At 41.8% G+C, this 22,500-nt stretch overlaps 1 protein-coding gene across 1 annotated transcript; it reads left to right on the top strand.

Annotated features, from left to right (window-relative positions):
• Nucleotides 1-7,314: 7,314 nt before the first annotated feature.
• Nucleotides 7,315-10,181, top strand: LOC117556507 (protein shisa-9-like). The gene is given in 4 exon segments (XM_034231845.1): nt 7,315-7,618; nt 9,483-9,633; nt 9,635-9,772; nt 9,774-10,181. Coding segments are annotated over 3 exon segments (663 nt in total). The 5' UTR covers nt 7,315-7,618; nt 9,483-9,516.
• The last annotated feature ends 12,319 nt before the right edge of the window (nt 10,182-22,500 follow it).

Below are 22,500 nucleotides of genomic sequence, written 5' to 3'. Positions count from 1 at the left end.
TAAGTCCTTAAGGCAGTCTAGAATTTTATTTAGATGATTAATTTCATCAGGCTTGATTGATAAATATAGTTGAGTATCATCCGCATACCAATGAAAGTTTACAGAAATGATTCCTTATAATATTGCCTAACGGAATCATATATAATGTGAACAAAATAGGTCCGAGCACTGAGCCCTGTGGCACTCCATGGCTAACTTTGGTTTGCGTGGAAGATTCATCATTGACACGTACAAACTGAGAGGTCAGATATGGACCTACACCAGCCTAAAGCAGTTCCCTGTATGCCAACTAAGTGCTCTAGTCTTTGCAATAGGATACATGGTCGATAGTATCAAATGCAGCACTGAGATCGAGCAAGACAAGAATAGACACATGTCCCTTGTCAGAGGCTATTAGAATGTCATTTGTGACTTTAACCAGAGCTGTCTCTGTGCTATGATGTGTTCTAAAGCCAGACTGAAAATCTTCAAATAAATCATTGTTTTTTAAGTAATCACACAACTGTTTTGCGACCGCTTTCTCCAGAATCTTGAGAGGAACGGAAGATTGGAAATAGGTCTATAATTGGCTAAAACCTCTGGATCGAGGTTGTGCTTTTTAAGAAGCGGTTTTATCACTGCTACTTTGAATGATTGTGGAACATAGCCTGATAATAAAGACATATTCATCATATTAATAAAGAAGTGCTAATTAATGGAAAAACTTCCTTCAACAGCTTAGTTGGAATTGGGTCTAACATACACGTGATGGTTTAGAAGAGAGAATCATTGAATTTAATTGTTCAAGGTTTATGGCTGAAAAGCATTCTAGTTTACTATCTAGCTGTAATATTAGAACTTAAGTTTCCGGGAGCTGTTGATAACACTATACTGGTCAAAGGCAAGAGGTCATTAATTTTGTTTCTAAGAGTAACAATTGTATCATGAAAAAAGCACATAAAATCATTACTACTGAGTGCTATGGGAATAGAAGGCTCAATCGAGCTGTGGCTCTCTGTCAGCCTGGCTACAGTGCTGAAAGAAATCTTGCATTATTCTTATTCTCATCTATTAATGAAGAGTAGTAAGCTGCTCTCGCTTTACGCAGTGCTTTCTTATATTCATTGAGAGTAATATGCCAAATTAAACGAGATTCTTCAAGTGGGAGAAGGGAGGTATCGCATCAAATTGCATTAAATTAACAGCTACAGTAAAAGAGACATTCCTGCAAAATATCGCAGAATAAATCTGATGTTTCACTTAAAATATGTCTTTATACTCAAACTACATATTACAATGTTAACGACATGATTATGTGAGACTTTGGTGAAGACAATGTTTGTGCATTTAACGGAAAATGCATCATGTGGTGCACTTTTAAAAAGCATAAGAGGCTTAATCTGAACAAACTCTTGGTGTCTAATGTAATCATAAATTAAAGGTTGTTATACATATGAAAGTGATGAAACTGTAAAAAAGTTGTGGTCAAAGTGCATCAACAAGGAAGAAATTCACTGAGTGAGGGCAATTAATGACTGGAAATGAAACTTTGAATTAAAAACGGCCAGATTTGACTTATTTTTGATAAAAACTTTGCTTATTTGATTTAAAATAGTAGAAAAAAGTTGCAAAAACTGTAATGTTCTTCCATGTTCATAATAGCGGTGTTGCAGCAGCTACATTTGCTATATTGCTCAGCAGCACACACACACACACACACACACACACACACACACACACACACACACACACACACCCACACACACACACACACACACACACACACACACACACACACACACACACACACACACCGCATTTCCATTTTACCAACGGCTGGACAAAAACTCACCCTGCGTTCTGTTTGGAAACCTTTCACCACAAGGCGCTCGGCTGGTGGAAACAGAAATGCAACAATGCCGTTTTCAATAGAGGAAACTCTCTTCTCTGCATTCACGTTTTAAAAAGTGAGACTGTAAACTATGACAATTTACCGCGTTATTGTACGGATTGAGTGTCCCGCAAATCAAGATGATGCTGTGGACACACAGTATACAGGTGAGAGCGTCTACACACTTTTAGCAGAAACTCACCCAGAGCTGCAGGAAACATGCTGTACACACACATACCTCACATCTACACACTATCTCTCATAAAGGGAGGTGGGGTTCTGAATGATCTATAAGACACACCTGACGTCACAGAGCACGACACACACACTTCTCACACACACTTAAGGCAGCCAATTATCCAAAACATAGGACTGATGACATTTCCATCACTGGAGAAATGCCCAAAAGCGTCACTTAAAAAACCCACAAGGTAACATAATAAACATGAGGTTTCATGAAGAGACAACGAGTGTCAAGCCGTCGTAAATAACAAGGTTTCAGAGGGATTTAGTTCAAGTAAGGTCAGTTCATGTATACAGCACGTTGACTGTAAAAAGAACAGTATTGACCCAAAGTGGCTTCCTGTAGGCAGATAGGTATGATCGAAGAAATATTCAGGTGCTTATAAGTCAATCATACTTGTTGTAGTTACAAAAAACAATAGTTCCGAGATACAACTCCGTAGGAAAGTAGGATACATATAATAAAAACCAATGCCGACAAGATTGAAAAGCAGTAGATGGTTGAGAGGAGACTTGCTGGGTCTACAAATCAGATGTTTAATTGTCAAAGGTGGAACGAAGAGCTCACTGAGCCCGGAGCAGCAACAGAAAGTCACCAGGGGTCGGCACTTAAGTTTGGCCTTGGGTTTTTCTGAGCCACTAGATTGCGGGCCGGAACTCAAAGGCTTCTTTAAGTAATTGACTGCCAACTGGGTCCACCACCCCTCGCCCTCCATGATCAAGCGGCTTTCTCCGATTTTGTTGTCAATGTTTTGACTGAACTTTGTTACTGCTCATATAAGTAAACATTACGTTTGAATGATTTAGTGAGCTGGTGTTATTTTTTTCACACCACAAACCACATATTGGCTTTTTCAGCACCACGCGCTGTCCTTATTGATCCACTATCAGCGTCAGTGCACCCTGCTGCCAGATTGTGCCTGCTGTGTGTCATTTACTCTCAACATGGATACAAGTACAATAAGCATTATTCAAGTGTAGGTAGATTCTCTATTTGGACATTATAGCCTATATTTGTGACTGTCGGTCCGATATATAAAAAAATATTTTATTTTTATTCTCAAAATAATTATCATTATTAATTATTGCTGGCGGGCCACCAATGGCTCTAAAACACCGCAATGAAGTTATATCTGTTTACACACTTATTTCATGTTTATTCTAAGGATGACGGAAATGTGTAACTTCTCATATCTGCTGTCAGCTGGACTTTCCTGATGTAATAACGGTCCAATCAATACTCAGTCTTACGTAACATACATCTGTGTCTCGATTTGCATACTTCTTTACGTACATGCGCTATCTTGAGTGCATCCAAATGCAAAGTATGACAACATGCAGTATAATTACCCTGATGGTGCACTTGTAACGTTCAAACAGTTGGAACGCTTCTTGGCTACGTAGCAGAAGTTACGCTACCGGTAAACACACCACTATATTAATAAAAGTTGTAAGAGGTGCTCTCATAACATTCAAACAGTTGAGTGTGAAACAGCGGAGACTTCCAACACTCAACGACCTACGATACATAACGTAGACATCCATTCATATACAAAAAATTGTTGTTGGATCTACAAAACGACAATATTGGACAACATGGCAGTGTACTAAGAGAAGAACAACAGCATCAATCGTATTAGATTTTGGATGTGTAATAGTGCTGTCCTTTCAAGGTTCAAGGTTCTTTATTTGTCATACGAACGTCGCTACTGAGTAGTTATGTCAATGAAAATCTTAGGTCACAGGCTTCTCCAACAATGCAACACAATAAACAATTAAAACAGAAACATATAGTGCAAGTAAATATTAAAAGTAAATACAAAAAGAAAAATAGTTTAAAAAAGTAGTGAAATAAGAGTCTATATGCAAGCTATTGGAACGATACATTAGATAAATAGATACATAATTTCTAAGTAGCAGATGAATGTTATGAATGTTGTTTCAGCAGTTCAGTTTTTAACAGTCCTGTGGGATGAAGCTGTCCCTGAGTCTGGTGGTTTTTGTCCGGATGCTGCCGTAACGCCTGCCAGACGGCAGCAGACTGAACAGTTTGTGGCTGGGGTGATGGGGGTCTTTTGTAATCCGGAGGCTTTCTTCCTGAGCCGCTGGGAGTAGAGGTCCTTCCTGGTGTTGTACAAGGTAAGTGATATAATTGTTGTATTTGTGTAAGTCTTTATAGCCACATTACTGATTTACAATCAAAAGAAAATCTATTGTGGTAATAGTTACGGCCCGTCCACACAGCGGCGTGCGTGAAGCTTGCCGGCGGGCGTGTCTGAAACTCGACAACAACAATCGCATGAATCTCCCGCCCCTGAACACAAGCAGCGGTTTGATTGGCTAGAGCTTGTACTGGCATATGATTCGATTGGCTGACGCTTCTGCCGAGGCTTCAAAAGCTGAACATTGCTCAACTTTTGCAGCGAACCACGCCAGCAAAGCTCCGCGTCGCTTCCCGCAATGCAGTTCGGCGAAAGTGACGTCACCCCATTTCAAAGTGAATGGTGAAGCTTTAAACGCACGCCGCTGTGTGGACAGCTTCGACAGCTTCAAAACGGTTTCCAACGCGTTCTGCCCATTCACTTTGAATGGGGGTGACGTCACTTTTCGCCGAACTGCATTGTGGGAAGCAGAGCGGAGCTTTCCTGGTGTTTCAGGCTGCAAAAGTTGAGCAATGTTCAACTTGTTGAAGCTTCTGAAGCTTTCGGTGGAAGCGTCAGCCAATCAAATCATATGCCAGTACAAGCTCTAGCCAATCAAACCGCTGCTTGTGTGTCAGGGGGCGGGAGATTCATGTGATGGTTGTTGGTCGAGCTTCAGACACGCCCAGCTCCAAGCTTTTTTTGAAGCTGTAGTGTGGACGGGCCGTTAGTGTTTAACAGTCAACCCTATTATACCATCACACAATGGACATTAACGTATTTGCTCAATGATATTGTGATATTTGATATAATCACCAGGCTCTAAAACACCCGCAATGAAGTTATATCTGTTTACACACTTATTTTCATGTTTATTCTAAGGATGACGGAAATGTGTAACTTCTATATCTGCTGTCAGCTGGACTTTCCTGATGTAATAACGGTCCAATCAATACTCAGTCTTACGTAACATACATCTGTGTGTTGACACTCACTAAGCGCTCAACAATGGGAAGAAATAAATAACATTTCCTCCTCAAATGTGCACCTTCATTCTTCATCCCCAAAACTCTCTCCTCCTTCTTCCTGTGAATCCATCTTTTTCTCACCCTCTTCCCCATCTCTGGACCTCAGCCAATCCCCCTCTCCCTCCCTTTCTCTCCCTCTTTTCTTTCTTTTCTAGTCCCCCCCACTGCCCTACATTCACTCTGCCTTTCACTCCCTCTCGCCATAGAGCGATAATCGGAGGGAAAGTGAGAGGAAGCGTCGACTTTTTCTCCGGAATGACATTGCCAGGACATAAAGGAGGGGATTTCGGGAGAGGCGCTTAGCGGAAAAAAGCAAAAACAAAACCCCCCCCTTGTCAATCTGGCTTATAATTTCCATTAAAATGTGTTCATGTGGTAGTTTACTTTGAGAAAAGCTATTCTAATTAGCCGTTTGCATCTGTGTGTGTGTGTGTGTGTGTGGTGTGTGTGTGTGTGTGTGTGTGTGTGTGTGTGTGTGTGTGTGTGTGTGTGTGTGTGTGTGTGTGCAAGGGAAATACAACTTGTGCACAAATGGGCAGGTGTGTATCTGCACCTTTCTACAGTCTTTACCATTGTGTACCGATTTGTGTGTGTGTGTGTGTCTTCATCAGTGTGTGCCAGACCTCTGATTTTTTTGGCATCTCCTTTGCAGGTTGGGATTCAAACAACGAAGAGGCAAGCTTGAGTTAGACCCTGCTGACTCCTGAATCTTTCTGATGCTCACACACACACACACACACACACACACACACACACACACACACACACACACACACACACACACACAACCACACACACCACACAACACACACATTCCTACATATGTGCACAGACACACACTCAACACAGACATTTGCAAACAAGTGTGTTATCTAAGCCCAAGGCGTGTGAGGGGGGAGGGCGGATAACACAGAGTAAGAGACGGGAGAAGAAAGGATGGAGAAGATGAGGGATTGGGAGGTGTGTGTGTGTGTGTGTGGTCTAGCATTACTATACTTGTGGGGACCTAAATCTGTTTACATAGTCACGTGTGGGGACTGGCTTCCCTTATGGGGACAAATTGGAGGTCCCCATAAGGGGAATCATTAATTTTAGGGTGAAGACTTGGTTAGGTTTAGGGTAAGGTTAAGGGTTAGGGTTAGGCATGTGTTGGTTATGGTTAAGGTTAGGATAAGTCTCCAGGAAATGCATGTAAGTCAATGTAATGTCCCCTGAAGTGATGTATACATGGTATGTGTGTGTGTGTGTGTGTGTGTGTGTATGTGTGTGTGTGTGTGTGTGTTCAGGTGTGTGTGTCGTGTGTGTGTGTGTGTGTGGTAAAGGGGGATGCAGGAAATAGACAGGAGATATAAGCAGGAGTGACCGCAGCAGATGTTGACTGTCCTCCGTCTGCCACACAAATACATCTGACATACAGTGACATACACACACACACACACCACACACACCACACACACACACACACACACACACACACACACACACACACACACACACACACACACACACTACAGTACAGTACAGTACACAAACTCACAGGGGTGGAAACAGCAAAAACAAACTAACAAACAAAGCAAAAATCATAATAAAGTGACTTGAGACACATTTCCGTTTTTTTCCTCCTGTTTTTTCTCTCCCTCCTCTTTCCTCCGAGGCTTTTTTCCCCTCCGGGGATGATGGGAGATGCAGCTGGATATAACCCCCCCGCACCACACACACACACAACACACACACACACACACACACACACACACACACACCACACACACACACACACACACACACACCACACACACACACACACACACACACACACACACACACACCACACACACACACCACACACACACACACACACACACACACCACACACACACACTCTCTCTCTCTCATCTATCTCTCACTCTCCTGCTCTATCTGGCACTGAGCAGAGGTAAACAGAGGAGGAGATCTCATTTGGTTCCTGAACTCAGCGCAGGCCACACACACTACATTTCTCTCTCTCTCTCTCTCTCTCTCTCTCTCACACTCACACTCACACACACACACACCACATTGGCAGAAGGTCCTGGACCAGTGTGTACTCTCGAGCACAAGAAGAAGTGATACGGAGGAATAACGGGAGCGTTGCCCGCTGTGTTTCCCGTGGACAAAGGCCCCCCGCCTGACGATGGAGAACACATGAAGAAGAGATTTGAGGGGGCACTCGGGGGGGGGGGGCAAAATGCTGCTGAGTAAAGTTTTGGGATATTTCTAAAGGGATGTTTTTAACCCTTGAACTTTGTGGGAAAACTGCCGAGGAAGGTCAGCTGTGTGCCGATCGCAAAGAGAAAAAGGTGAGGACAATTATTTGTCTTTCGTTTGTTTTATTGCAGATTTCACAAAGAAACATGCGATTATTCATCTTATTTTGAAAGAAAATCATGTTTCCTTTCTTTGATTTTTTATTCTGGCTTTTAATGAAGCAAGTGTCTGGCAAATATCGACTTATTCATCTGATTCTTAACATTTTATTTGCTGATTTTAAACCCTGAAGAGTTGTGCAGTGTTCCCATCTCAGTGTTAAATGTGTCCAATAACGGTCCCAACTGACCTGTTTAAAACGTCCTCTACCCTCTTTTCAATATCGATTCCATACACTTGTAAAATCAATGGATGTGTGATGTGTTTAACAACGAAAAGTCAATTTCTCCTGAGTATTTACAGCAACTCTGTTCAATTTGAAATGTACCAATGCTCTAAGCGTCACTTTGCAAAATGTAACTCCATGAAGCTTGATGATTTGTTGAGCAAGACACACACACTGTTCCTTTAGCGTATAGTAGCTGCTCACTGTATTTTATACTAGGGACAAATGCAGAGTCTAAAATGCATGTTTTAACCCTCCTGTTGTCTTCGGGTCAAATCTGACCGATTTACTACTTTCATCAATCATAACTTTTTTGTTTTACATTCGATTGCATTAAGGCTTCATGATATCCTTCACAGGAGACATTTTGAACATATAAAATGCTGATCACCACTTTCATTGAATTTGGATGATTTAGTCAACTTTGTGACACCATGGTGTTCCCGCTCAAACATGAAGAAATAAAGAAAAGGAATTAGTAACCATCCGGATCAGATAAAACACAACACACACACACACACAACACAGAACAATTGACACATTTCCCGCTCTTATGTGCCCCTCCCCCCACATGGATCACACCTGGCACACGGCAATACATGTTCAGTGTCTGTTCTTTGTATATTTACTGCAGTTCTTCATGTGTACCAGTAGTCTGATACAATATGTACAGTTTGAAAGGGTGTTAAATGAAATGTGGTGATGATTAATGGTTTTTGTGTTCATGTAATAGCAGTTAAAACAGGGACCGGTCAAGATTTGACCGCGAACACCAAAGTAAGGGGGGGAAACGAAGACATAGGAGGGTTGAGAGGATTCAATTTGATTCGATTCCTCCAATTCCATTTCATCATAAAAATATCTTCTTTTTTTATATTTTTGGCGGATATTCGCCCTTTATTTGAAACAAGAAATAGGTGAGGGAGGACAGAAGGAAAAGTCCTGCCACAAAGGATCAAACCCAGGGTGTTATATATCATGCGTTGAAGGCAACGATGTACAAAATAAATAATCCTTGTTTAATTAGGAATAGTTTTTTAAAAAATGCATCTGAAAGTATTTTTTATATACAAGTGTGTTTTTGCATTTACACCACTTGTTGTTGAAAAATCCTTATATTTAAAGATGATCTGATGGCGTTTTCGCCTTTTTTGGAAAGGGGACAGTGTAAAGAAAGGAATGAGAAAAGGGGTATAACATGTAACATCGAGGAACAAACAAATGGCATCGTCTAAAAGCTTTTATCCACTTACCAAAGTGCATTTTACCATGAAGATACAAACACACTGTGAACCCACTGACTGAATCTCTGCTGTCACGATGTCATGTATTTATCTAATATATCATCGTATATAGACTCTCCTTGCACGATTATTCTATCTGTTGTATTGTGTTGCTCTGTTGGAGGAGCCACGACCTCAGAATGTAGATTTCTACACTAGCTATGTACACATGACATAAAAGCCTTGAATCTTGAAATGATAACCATTTTCCTACCAAGGCTCTGAGATAACTCCATTTAAAAAAACAGTAAAATAACCGTGATTTCTTTCTTTTCTCTCAAACTGAAGCCTGCAGGTTGGACTTTTGACTCCTCCTGGCATCATGGCACCCACCAACTCTTCCTCCTGCCTCCTCTTCCTCCTCCTCACCTTCCTCTTCCTCATTCCTCCCCCCGCCCTCACCCAGGACCCTTCGGTCACCACGGGTAACATCCTCCTCAGAGGGCGGCGAATCGTTGACCATCCCGACCGCCGCTCAGTCCAATCAGACGACGCCCAGCAGCTACGCGGAAGAAAGAACGACTCAAGACTCTCTTCTGGAAACGGGGGTGTCCACTCCTGCCAGCGGGGGGGAGGGGGGGGGACGACGAGGACGCCATCCCCTCAGGTGGGATGCGTTGCCAAGGTTACTACGACGTGATGGGCCAATGGGATCCGCCGTTCAACTGCAACGCGGGCGTTTTCCTGCACTGTTGCGGCACCTGTTTCTACCGGTTCTGTTGCCAGTTCAGAAAGCAGCGCCTGGACCAGAACATCTGCTCCAACTACGACACCCCCATCTGGGCCAACACCGGGAAGCCCGTGGCAGCCGGTAACCCAGGGGGGGAGACGATCTGGACCGGGGACCGCACGCACCTCATCGTCTACATCATCTGCGGCGTGGTGGCCATCATGGTGCTGGTCGGCATCTTCACCAAACTGGGCCTGGAGAAGAGTCGCGAGGGGAGTTCAGCGGGAGGTGGAGCGGGGGACATCAACTCCAGGTGAGGAGAAAGAAGGAGGGCGGGGAAGGCGTGTTTCCCTTCAAATGACAAGCTAATGTTTTCAGAGAACTTTTGAAAGGAATTGGAGTTATGCGTGTTAAGATCTGGCTTGTTGACTCGGAGCATTGCCTTTGTGAAGTTGGTGCTATAGGCTGTACGGCTGTAATCTACAAGTCAAATAAGCAGACATTACAAACAAAACAAGTCTCTGGCAACTATCTAGGGGCGGAGGGCAAAACATTTTGAATGCAAATAGTGCAAAGTGAGTTTTCGTCGAGTAGTTTTGGCTAAAGTTGGTGCTATAGGCTACGTACAGTCGTAATTCTAGAAAACTGAGTAAAAGGAGTAGAAAAGTCCGGCATATTTTTTAAGAGAACTTTTGAAAGGGAATCGGAGTTATGCGTGTTCATTTGTAGCGTTGGCTTTTGTGAAGTTGGCGGGTAGAGACGTCGTGTTTCCATTCAAATGGCATCATATTTTTTAGAGAACTTTTAAAAGGAATCGGAATTGTGGCGCGTTAACATCTGGTTTGTCAATAATTACTCGTAGCATTGGCTTTTGTGAAGTTGGAGCTATAGGCTACGCTACCGAACATTTTGGAAAACAAAAGTAGAAGAAATTCCTGTCGCCTCCGAGTTTACAATCTCCAACTCTGACTGTGTCGACCTAACGCGCGTGTGTGTGTGTGGTGTGTGTGTGAGTGTGTGTGTGGTGTGTGCGTGTTTGCATGCATGTGTATGACCCTCTAATACTTTTCTAACAACATAAGTACTCACGGCTCAACTCAACCATAAACATTTTGAGGAAAGATACTTCATTTTCCTGGAGGTGCACAAATACTGGAAAGTATGTCGAATTTAGCAAAAGCTCTGAGGGAAGGGAGTCAAAACTGATCCTGTTGATCTTAAACATGGTATTTGAGATAAGTGTGCTTTATGAACGTTGTAATCCTCATAATCAGTTCATCCTTTTCACGCCCTTATTTTGATCATCGTTTTTCCCCATCCCACTTTCTTTATTCATTTGCTTCTGTATTTCACCCTTTTTTACCACTTGCTTTGTTTGTAAGCATCACTTGTATTTGAAATAACCGAAAAATCTGAAAAAATACAAAAATTGACCAAAGTATTTTTGCTCCCTAAAAAACATTTGTATTGCTCTTGTGCAAAAATTCAGTTTGACTGTCATAAATTCAGCCTCGTGGCGTTTAGGGAAAAGTATATCTTTCCAACATAAGAACAGACGAAGAATACTTTTAGGCAGTTACAGTTCCTGGTCTTAATCACACACACAACACACACACACACACACACACACACACACACACACACACACACACACACCACACACACACACACACACACACACACACACACACATACACACACACACACACACACACACACACACACACACACACACACACACACATCCACACACACACACACCACACACACACACACACACACTCTCCCGCTGCAGTGGGGTGTTAAATACGTGGTCCAGGGTTCAATCTGTTCCCCTCAGGAAATCACTAAAGCAAACTGCGCGCAGCAGGGGCTCAAATCTCCCCACTTTCATCTCTATCTGGAGATAATTCTTCTTGTCTCCTCTGGCTTTTCTCTTTTCTGATTTTCCACGACATCTCCATTTCATCCGATGAGTTTCTTCGTCACAAATCTCACTGCACATGTCACTCAAAACCTCTTAACTCCAACATCTCATTCTCCATCCTTTCTGCCTCCTTTTCCTGCAGCCTTCCCACTTCTTTTCAACCCTTTTCTCTCCAAGAACCGAGGCCGTTTCAGCCACTCATCTTTACTCACTCCTCTCCTTCCTTTTCATACTCGCGTGTCCTCACTCATCTCCCCCCCCCCCCCCCCTTGCATGTTTTTACTGGTGTTTTTTTTGCCTTTTTATTGGAGAAAGTAGAAGGCCATAAGGGGCCATTGTTGGCTTTGTCGAATGGGATTTTTAGTCCAGGGGAAATTGAGGGAAATGTCAAGAGTCACTTAACATCACATATGGATGGTAGCCTAATAACACATTCGTTATAGGACATTCACTCCTCGTTAATCGTTTGCATTTTCAGTGGAAGACAGAAAGTGGGACAAGATATCAGTTGGGGCATTTTGGTCTTTGGATGGGATTTTCGGTTCGGGGGAAATTGGGGAAATTAAATCAAATACGTTAACAAAGCAATGTATAAACACCTGCAGACTGTATTCACTATTGGTTCCTAACAAGACATGCATTGATGGTTTATTGGTTTGCATTCTAGGTTTGAGAAGTGGAAAGGATAATCGGTCATCGTTGGCACGCGGCCGCGGATGAGATTTTTGGTGACAGTTTCGGGAGAATTGGGCAATTTAAAATCATCACTTTAAACATTAGAAACACCTGCAGGACTGTTCATAGTTGGTTGTCTTATCAGGACACACTTTATAAGACATCCAATGATGGTTAATGGTGAATACTCTTCCAGTTGAATTTAAAACCGTACTGATTTTTAACTCGTTTTCTTGTGGTGCAAAAAAAATGATATTAAGCAACCAGTCATGCCAACATAATCACACTGTAATCTGAGTTTTTTTATTTGAACTGAATTGTATACTATATCTAGATATTTGATTTAAGTGTATTTGAAGTGTACTAAGTATTATGTTCGTTAACCTGTATTTAAATCAGGCTTTATAATTATTTGAGAGACCAAGATCATGTAAGTGTATTTCAAGTGTACTACAGTATGTATTCATTTATTGAGCTGTACTTAAATAGGTTTTTAAAATTGTTTGACTGTATAGAGATCATGAATGTTATTATTTGTATATTGATTGTTATGAACCTGCCTGAGGACCACAGATGGAAATGAGCTATTAGCTATAATCTGGCATATCTCTTCTCTTTGCTGAGATGTTTTGTATGCATGGTCCTTCTATAAATAAATACAAATACAAAAAATCTGAGTGAAAAAGGGGAAAGACATAATGCATTTTTGGTCTGTAGGTGGGATTTTAGGGACACTTTTGGGGAACATTTGGGAAGCGTAAAATCATATATTGCACTACAAATAACATCAGTTGAATGAAGCAACTTTTTGAATCAGACGTTCCTATAAGACATGCTTTGAAGGTTAATGGTTTGCATTTTAATTGAGAAAGTGGACAGAAAAGGAGCTCCAGCTGCTCTGCTAACCTGAGCGTTGGATAACACACACAGCAGGATTAATATTCCCCCCCACGCCCTCTCCTCAGTGAGCCCATCTCCACAGATTAGCGCTCCTCCTCCTCACGATTTAACACATTTCACCAAGATTACAGCTTCACCGTTTCTGGACTCATCGCCTCCTTTACTTATTAGTGACATAACTCCCTGGTCCAGAAGTGAACGTGCAGCTGAGACCTGATGTTCTGCATGCATGTTAAACGTCAACAAACCCAGAACATGCACCTGCACGTTTCTTAATTTATAGTTTCTTTCCCTCCCATGGTCTTCCTCTCCTCATCCTGTGAGCAGAGGATGATTAACACTGCGAAATCCCAGCTCTCCTGAATCAGCTTTGAAAGTTAAAATCCAAAATGATCCTCCTCTCAGATGATCACACACACACCACACACACACAGACACACACACACACACACACACACACACACACCACACACACACACACACACACACACACACACACACACACACACGCACACACACAGAGTATCACACCTGTGAACACCTTCAGTGGTCTAAAGTAATTAAGTATATTAACTTAAGTTCTTAGGAAGATAATAAAATATGTGTACTGAAGTTATTACAATCAATTACATAAATAATAAAAGTGCTTGTTCTTGTGCACCAGTAGATTTTGGAAGCCAATAGCGTACTATTTGCATTAAAATATAGCACTATTATAGAACACAAAGATAGATATCTAATAAATAAAACCGAATGCATAAAAATTACCATAATCCAGTAATTTGCATTGAACTATTTATTGAAATTTTTACTTAAAGGTCAACATGTCATGCTTTTCCGGTTATTCCCCGTCCCCTTGTGTGGTTATGAAGGTTTTTTATGCATGTAAACGGTCTGCAGAGTCAAAACCCTCAAAGTACACCACTGTAGCGAGTAAAACTCTAACACAGAAAATACCTCCCCAAAACGCCTCGTTGGTGAAACGTCATCATCCATTTGATTCTTCCGGGGACATCTGATGTCATGTCGTACCCGGAACGAAATGGACCAATCCGTGGAGCCGTTACGAACGTTCATTCTCTTTGCGGACCCATTCTCTCTGCAGACCCATTCTCTCTGCAGACCCATTCTCTCTGCAGACCCATTCTCTCTGCAGACCCATTCTCTCTGCAGACCCATTCTCTCTGCAGACCCATTCTCTCTGCAGACCCATTCTCTCTGCAGACCCATTCTCTCTGCAGACCCATTCTCTCTGCAGGACCCATTCTCTCTGCAGACCCATTCTCTCTGCAGACCCATTCTCTCTGCAGACCCATTCTCTCTGTAGACCCATTCTCTCTACAGACCCGTTCTCTCTGCAGACCCATTCTCTCTGCAGACCCATTCTCTCTGCAGACCCATTCTCTCTGCAGACCCATTCTCTCTACAGACCCATTCTCTCTGCAGGACCCATTCTCTCTGCAGACCCATTCTCTCTGCAGACCCCATTCTCTCTGCAGACCCATTCTCTCTGCAGACCCCATTCTCTCTGCAGACCCATTCTCACAGCGTTTATCAACCTTTTTCTTACTCAATATCAAACCACACTTATTGTTTTTACTTCGGCTGTGACTTTGTGTGCTCAGGATGAGTTTGGCTGTGTTTCGCTGTGTATCGCTAAACAAGGAAACCACACCTCCACGGAGCTCAGCGCGATTCACAACGTCCCGACTGGTCCCGACCAATCGGAGCACACTGGGCTCACAGGGAGGGGGGGGCAAGAGCCTGCAACGAGCCGTTTAGTGGAGAGAGTGAATACACGTAGTTTACAGAGATGCTGTATGCGAAACAATGTGAGTTTGGAAAATTGCACAGTAAAATCTATTCTAGTAGACCTCAACAATGGAATTATGATCAGTTGGAAATGGCCATGACATGTGACCTTTAACACAAATATTGATTACTTCTTCCACCACTGCGATTGGTCAGATGTCCCGCCCCTTAGCCTATCACGTTTTGCAATGTGTGGCGCGTAGCCAATAGAAGTTCGAGTATTATGTGCTGTTTACACGATAAACGCAAACGGTTGTATCCGCAACTTTTCTCTTTCGTATAGCCCGTTCGTTCACACGACGGCCGTAACGGAAACGCGGAGGGAAACCGGACCCCGCAAACGATAACGGGTCCCAAGGTGGATAGATCTGCAGACGGAACGCTCTGGGGGGCAAAGGCTCCGTGTGTACGCCTCTATACGATCATTTCCTGATAACGATGAAGCCATAGCCCCACCTCTCCCCACCTCTGCTGCTCACTGCTGTAGCATGGTCAGTAGCTACTGCTAGTGCTACTGACCATGCTACAGATGTTAGTGCAAAATCTACAGCTCCTCTACCACAACCATCAGCAACAAGTGGACATGGAGAACTACATGTTGCTAAATCCACCACGGGGCATAAACAGAAGGGCAACCATGCTCGGGGGTCTTCTTCGCTGCTTTTGGTGTATTTTGTGGCGGAAGTTACTACGCCACTTACAGGCCCGGCATATGTACTACAGCGTTTCCAGTGGTCTTGTGTGAACAGACACGTTAAATGAGCCGAATGCGTGTGAACGGAAGACTTTTTGAAAACGAATTAGGTGCGTAAACGCAAACGTTCCCGTGTAAATGGGGTCTTACAGTACATACTGACATCACTATATAACAGAAGTAAACAAAGGAGTCCAATGGAGGCAACACAGGGGGTTAGCCTTTGCAGACCATTGACATTTACTTAAGCCTTATATACTGACTACAGGAAAGGGAAAACCCCCAAAAAGCATAATAGGGCCTCTTAGGTTCATCATCTGAGTACTTCTTCCAAAAACAGTCTCAGTGTGTAACAGAGAGTGGCGCCTCTGGGGTTCAAATGTGTCCCGTCCAATGAGAGGCCTCCGCTCTATACACAAGAGTAAACAAACAACAACAATGACATTCAGGGTTTACAAACATGCACTCTGTGATTTACTACTAAAAGATAGTGGTGGCATTCAAGTTGCACGAGCACTAATGTTCATCCACTAACAAAGAGAGGGAGGCCAGGAACCAATGGGGGGGCAGCGGATATGAAGCTAAACTCACGGGAATACTTTTCCATTTCAGCCGCTCTCTCACACACACACACACACACACACACACACACACACACCACACACACACACACACACACACACACACACACACACACACACACATACCATGTATTACATTCACTTCAGGGGACATTACATTACTTACATGCATTTCCCTGGAGACTTATCCTAACCTTAACCATAACCAACAACATGCCCTAACCCTAACCCTTAAACCTAACCAAGTCTTCACCCTAAAATAATGATTCCCCTCATGGGGACCTCCATTTTGTCCCCATAAGGGAGGCGAAGTCCCCACACGTGACTGTGTACACAGATGTAGGTCCCCACAAGTATAGTAATGCAGGGCCACACAACACCCACACACACACAACACACACACCACACACACACACCACACACACACACACACAGCCACACACACACACACACACACACACACACACACACACACACATACACACACACACACACACACACACACACACACACACACACACACACACACACACAACGTTATGATGACTCCAGGACTTAGGGTCATGGTTTATACTTCGAACGGGTGATGGGATTTTTAGCGACAGATTTGGGGAAAAATTGGGAAATGTTATTGAGCATTAAGTGCACATAACGTCCGTTTAAACAAAGTAATGTTTAGAAAACTCACTACACCTTCAGGCTGTGCATAATAAATACTAGTTGACATACTGTAATTGTATGTCACGATATCTCACAGCATTATAAGTAAAATAATGATCTTAAGCTTAACTTAATTGCATGAATAATTCATATTCCAGTAATTTAATATTCTGTATATGATTCTGAAAATGGCCATTACGCATAAAAAGTACCTTAACTTTACTACTTTATTATTTTTGATGCTCCTATGCTTTTCTACTTTTACTTAGGCAAGGATTTTGGAGCAGGATTTGTAACGGTAACAGAGTATTTTTACAATTTAGTGTCGCTATTTTTACATATATGAGCACGTCTTCCACCTCTGCTAGTCACTACATGTTCTATTAATACAGCGTACATGAATAAAAACCATTAATGAGAGCTGTACTAAAATAATATCTTAATGCGTTGTAACTTGCTTGTCCTTCTGAGGTGGCGTTCCCTAATCTCTTCTAGCATGGCTTATTAGAATAGAGAGGAAACTCATGTCCCTTTATAGATGACTTACATTAACGTCAGTCTCCATGACTTGTTAGAAAGCCATACGTCGTAGATTAAGGGTCACAACGAGTTTCTCCGTTTTGAATCAGATCTGCAGATATAGAAGAAGGCTGGATTATCATAATCTGCAGGGGGCTGCTGTACGAGCAGAAAAGACAACATCAAAGCAAATTGTTAAGTAAGAAGATACCAGCAATAGGGATCTTTTTCACAACGAGGTGAAAATACTTATATAGCATTATGAAATGCTATAATTGGCCATGAGTAACTCAATTTATAAAGTAGGTCTTCTATGGAAGTCGTGCCAAAAATATAGCACAAACAAAGTGTTGTGAGTTTTTGTAAACGTATATACACTGGATGCTTATTTCTCAAATTGAACCAACTCATCTAAGTAATATATAAAGTGTTTAGTAATATTTAGAGAGGCCTTATTCTGCTTTTTGGGTTTTCCCTTTCCTCTAGTGTGTTTTATAGGTTTGCAAAGGCTAAAATCCCAAAGTTCTTCTAAAAAATGAACGTCCCTTTTAAATGAAAAAAAACCGTATGTTTAGGTCCCAATACTTCTTTCCTTATGAGTATTATGCAATGCTATAATACATTTAAGAGAACACACATTGTTTAAATGCAAAGATATTCGTCATAAAATTGCTCACATTGCACAAAAAGTAGTGCTATGACGTTGGATGTTACTATGGATAATGCTCACACTGTGCTGATTACATATGTTTTTGATAAATTCAGATTTTAAGGTTTGCAATTTAACATTTTCTTAAATGTTTGCAAATATATAGCAAAACAATAAACCCCTGTATCACGATTACCAGATTCTTGCCCAAACACAGACATAATGTTGGACACACGGGCATTGAAAAGTGTGAGAATACACACATATATCCACTTTTCTGATGAGCTCTCCCTCTCATGTCCTTGCTGCTATTTTTACTCTGACTTCCTCTGGTTTAGGGAGACAGGAAAAAGACACTTGAGGCAGGAAGCACAAAAGAAATCACAACAGTGTGAGCCCTAAATGCCTGTGAGATAATAGGAAGTTAAAAGAAATTGAAGTTTATAGCGAGTTTCCTCAAAGTTTCCTCATTGTCTGCTCCACTTTGTTTGCCTTGTGATCACCTGCAGGGCTGTCACTCTCTGTCACCTCTCACCTATCACTGTGTGTGTCTGCATGCATGTATGCCTGCAAGTATATGAGTTAAAGTGTGCACATGTATGCGCATACATACGTCATCACTTTGCACATATTCCTCTCAAAGTAAAAGGACATAGGTTGACATCTTCCTGGGTGAATCAGATGTGACAAATGTCCCCCTGCAGCTGCTTTACCTTCCTCTGTCTACTCGTTTCTCCTCAGAAACACATTTGGGTCAGCGCCCACTGACTCCATTTCGTCTATTTGCCGTTTGTCTCTGTGTTTATCGGGTTGAAGCAAGAACTGTTGACATCTGAAAGAGTTGAACGACTTTTTTTATCCGCCATTCCTTGAAGGCTGCATTTCCATTTTTTAAGGCTGTATAAAAAAGCTGATTCCCAGATGAACAATCTTTGTCTGTCACAGTCATATCAGTCAAAAGTGAAGTTCATACGATCAGCAGACACATTGGTCACTCCCTGTGGCTCCATTTCATCCTCCTCCCAAACTTATAATGGGCCATCTGTCTACAGCTTCAAACAGGCTTGAGAAATAGCTAAAAACAACCCCAGAAAAACTGTGTAAGCTACTTGAAAACTTTTGAATTTAGCACAAAACTTTCAAGTTGGATGAGTAAGAAAAATCCCAAGGGAGCCAGAGGGGAAGCTAACAGTTAGCTAGTTAGCACAAATAAATCTCATATGGCATCCAACAGCTGAATAATACCTACATTAAACTTAATTGGGTACTTAAGAACTGAAAGATCACCCAGGGAATACTTTTATTTAATTTTCAAGGTTGCTTAAACAAACAAAAAATCATTGACCTGTTAAAGAAGGGAAGCTACACAAATTAGCTTGTTAGCATGAAAACAGCTATTAGCTGAATAACAATTATAATCCAGACAATCATATACTGTGTAGGCTACTTAAAACCTGATACATAATCAAACAACTGTATTGCACACTTTAAGTAAAACATTTTTTTAATCCGTAACCTGTGCTAGAGAAGGAAAGACAACAAGTTAGCTTGTTAGCATGTTAGCAAAAACACAAAGATGCTCCCCGACCTCGCAGTGGGAGACGATTAATAACCAACAAAACAATAAGAGAAGTGAATGTGTTGCAGCATCACAAAGCCAGAACAACTGTAAGTAGGCTACAGATCAACAACATAACAAAAGCAAAAGATAACGATTCATAACATAAGAGATACAACTCGTATAATAACAGTATGAACTAACTAATAGCAAATAAAGACAAAGTCATGATTACATTACATTACATGTCACTTGTTAGACGCTTTTATCCAAAGCGATTTACATACTCAATACTGTGGATAATCCCCACAGGAGCAATTTGGGGTGAAGTGTCTTGCCCAGGGACACAACGACATGCTGACTGCAGTGGGGTTTGAACCTGTGACCTCCTGATCCGAATACCAACTCACAACCCACTGCACCACCCGCCTCATGATGAAAGGTGTTACATCATAAAACCTCCTGCCCTCATCCTGCTGAACAATAACCCACACACTGCAGCTTTTACTTAAAAACGTATTATGTGTGCGTCACCATTAATCCTGTATGTCAGGGGTCCCCAAACTTTTTCCTGTGAGGGCCACATAACTTTTCCCTTCTCTGATGGGGGCCGGGTCAGTTTGTAACAGAAAAAGTGTGACGATCGCATGGGTGTCTAAACGTAACCATTTATTGTTTTCTAGAAAGCCACACATAACCAAATATTAATAACCCTCTCTGGGTTCTTCACAGAAAAAAAGTCCATTGAAAATTACTGTAACTTTCTGTTGTGCCGTGCACAATCTTAACAGGTAAAAGTTTAGCTTAGTTGTCAGAGCAGAATCTCTCAAAATAAACGTGGATTTACGTAAAAAAAAAGGTGTCGTCGGGTGGTGTTGTTTTTTGATTTTAAACAAACAAAGTCTTGGCTTTCAGAATATGAAACTTTTATTTCCAATTTATTTATTTCTCACTCGCAATCTGCTCTTCCGCACGCCGCCCCCCCCTCACTCCGCTGAAATTATGAATGTAAGAGTATAGTAATCATAGATAACACTGCAGGGTCCGTTACAGTTTGTTTTCATCTGATTTCAATTAAACAAAGTCTTGGCTTTCAGAATATTAAACTTGTTTTGGCAAATTCAGAAGATAAATATAGCTTTGAAGCTTCGGCATAATTACAAGCAGAGAACGGAGTAACTTGACGTCACAGCAGGCATAACAACAGCCGGTGTTTCTCGTGAGTGTTTTCCCCGGGAAACAAACACAATACACACAAACGCAAAATGACACAAGCACACACTCACACACACACGTATACACACACACTCGCGAGCTTCCCTCGAAACGAAAATATCTTCCCTCGGTAGTATTTTGATAATTTGCTAATAATCAATCAGATCGATGGATTCCAGAGAAGAGACAACTTTGAAGGCCTTTTTCTCAAAATTATGACTCGGTGACAGTCATTATATAATGTGACATATTTCGCTTAATATTTTAAGTACAAAAACAATCTTGATATCATTAGAAAGCTAGGAATATCCTCCTTCCAACAGTGTATAGCCTACAACTCAAAAGGTGTCTTCGGGTCAATGCGACTGATTTCGATAGAGCAGGTCACAACATTTTGACAGGGGCTAGTCTAGGATTCGCGTGGCCAGACTGAAAAAAAAAAAAATCATAATGCGTCTCTGGTATTGTTCAGGGGGCCGGGCCAAATGTGGAGGCGGGCCGTACCCGGCCCGCGGGCCTTAGTTTGGGGACCACTGCTGTATGTCATGCATTTGATAACCACAGCTCTCTAATGTCTCAGAAATGAGTAGTCAGATTTAAATGTAGGTGTAAATACTCAATTGTCTCCAGGTTTTCTGGGGCAGTTTGATGACAGAAAAGCACACAGAAAGCATTTTAACAATTGCGTTATTTAAAATATAAGATAATGTGCATGGCATTTCAGTAGCAAAATCTAGCAGAAGCGCCTTGTTGTGTGTGTGTGGCGTGGGTGTGTGTGTGTGTGTGTGGGTGTGTGTGTGGTCTAGCATTACTATACTTGTGGGGACCTAAATCTGTTTACATAGTCACGTGTGGGGACTGGCTTCCCTTATGGGGACAAATTGGATGTGTGTGTGGTGTGTGTGTGTGTGTGTGTGTGTGTGTGGTGTGTGGTGTGTGGTGTGTGTCAGTAATCATCAGTGACAGCTAGACTGACTCTGACTGTAGTCAGTGTAGACGAGCGGAGGGACCGATGAGTGACAACAGAGGGGGAATAAAGAGATCGTGACACGGAGATATCTGTCACTGTCGTTTTACTTCCAGTGGATTATCTGAAAGTTTTGTCTTTATAGATAAATCACATGAAGGGTCTTAAACTAACTGGGAGGGGTTTGACCCAGAAGATCTCTGATCTGTCCTTATGTATATGACATTTAAAGTAGTGACTTTGATCTGTCAGTGTTTGTTTATTATCAAGATACAGAAGCTTTCTTGTCATTGAATGGCCTTTTTATACCAGGGTATCATCAGAAAAATAACAGCAGACAAACATATTTTAATTTGACTGCAGAGGTGGAAAATCTTTTTGATTTGGAACTAGAAATAGACTGCAATACTTAAGGTGTTTCTACAATACCTTAAGTATTAAATACCTTAAAGTGATCATAATAATATGATTATTAATCT

This window comes from Gymnodraco acuticeps, unplaced genomic scaffold (assembly GCF_902827175.1).
Source record: "Gymnodraco acuticeps unplaced genomic scaffold, fGymAcu1.1, whole genome shotgun sequence".
NCBI lineage: Eukaryota > Metazoa > Chordata > Actinopteri > Perciformes > Bathydraconidae > Gymnodraco > Gymnodraco acuticeps.
The sequence above is the reverse complement of the archived record's forward strand: the minus strand, read 5'-3'. Positions and strand labels throughout refer to the sequence as shown.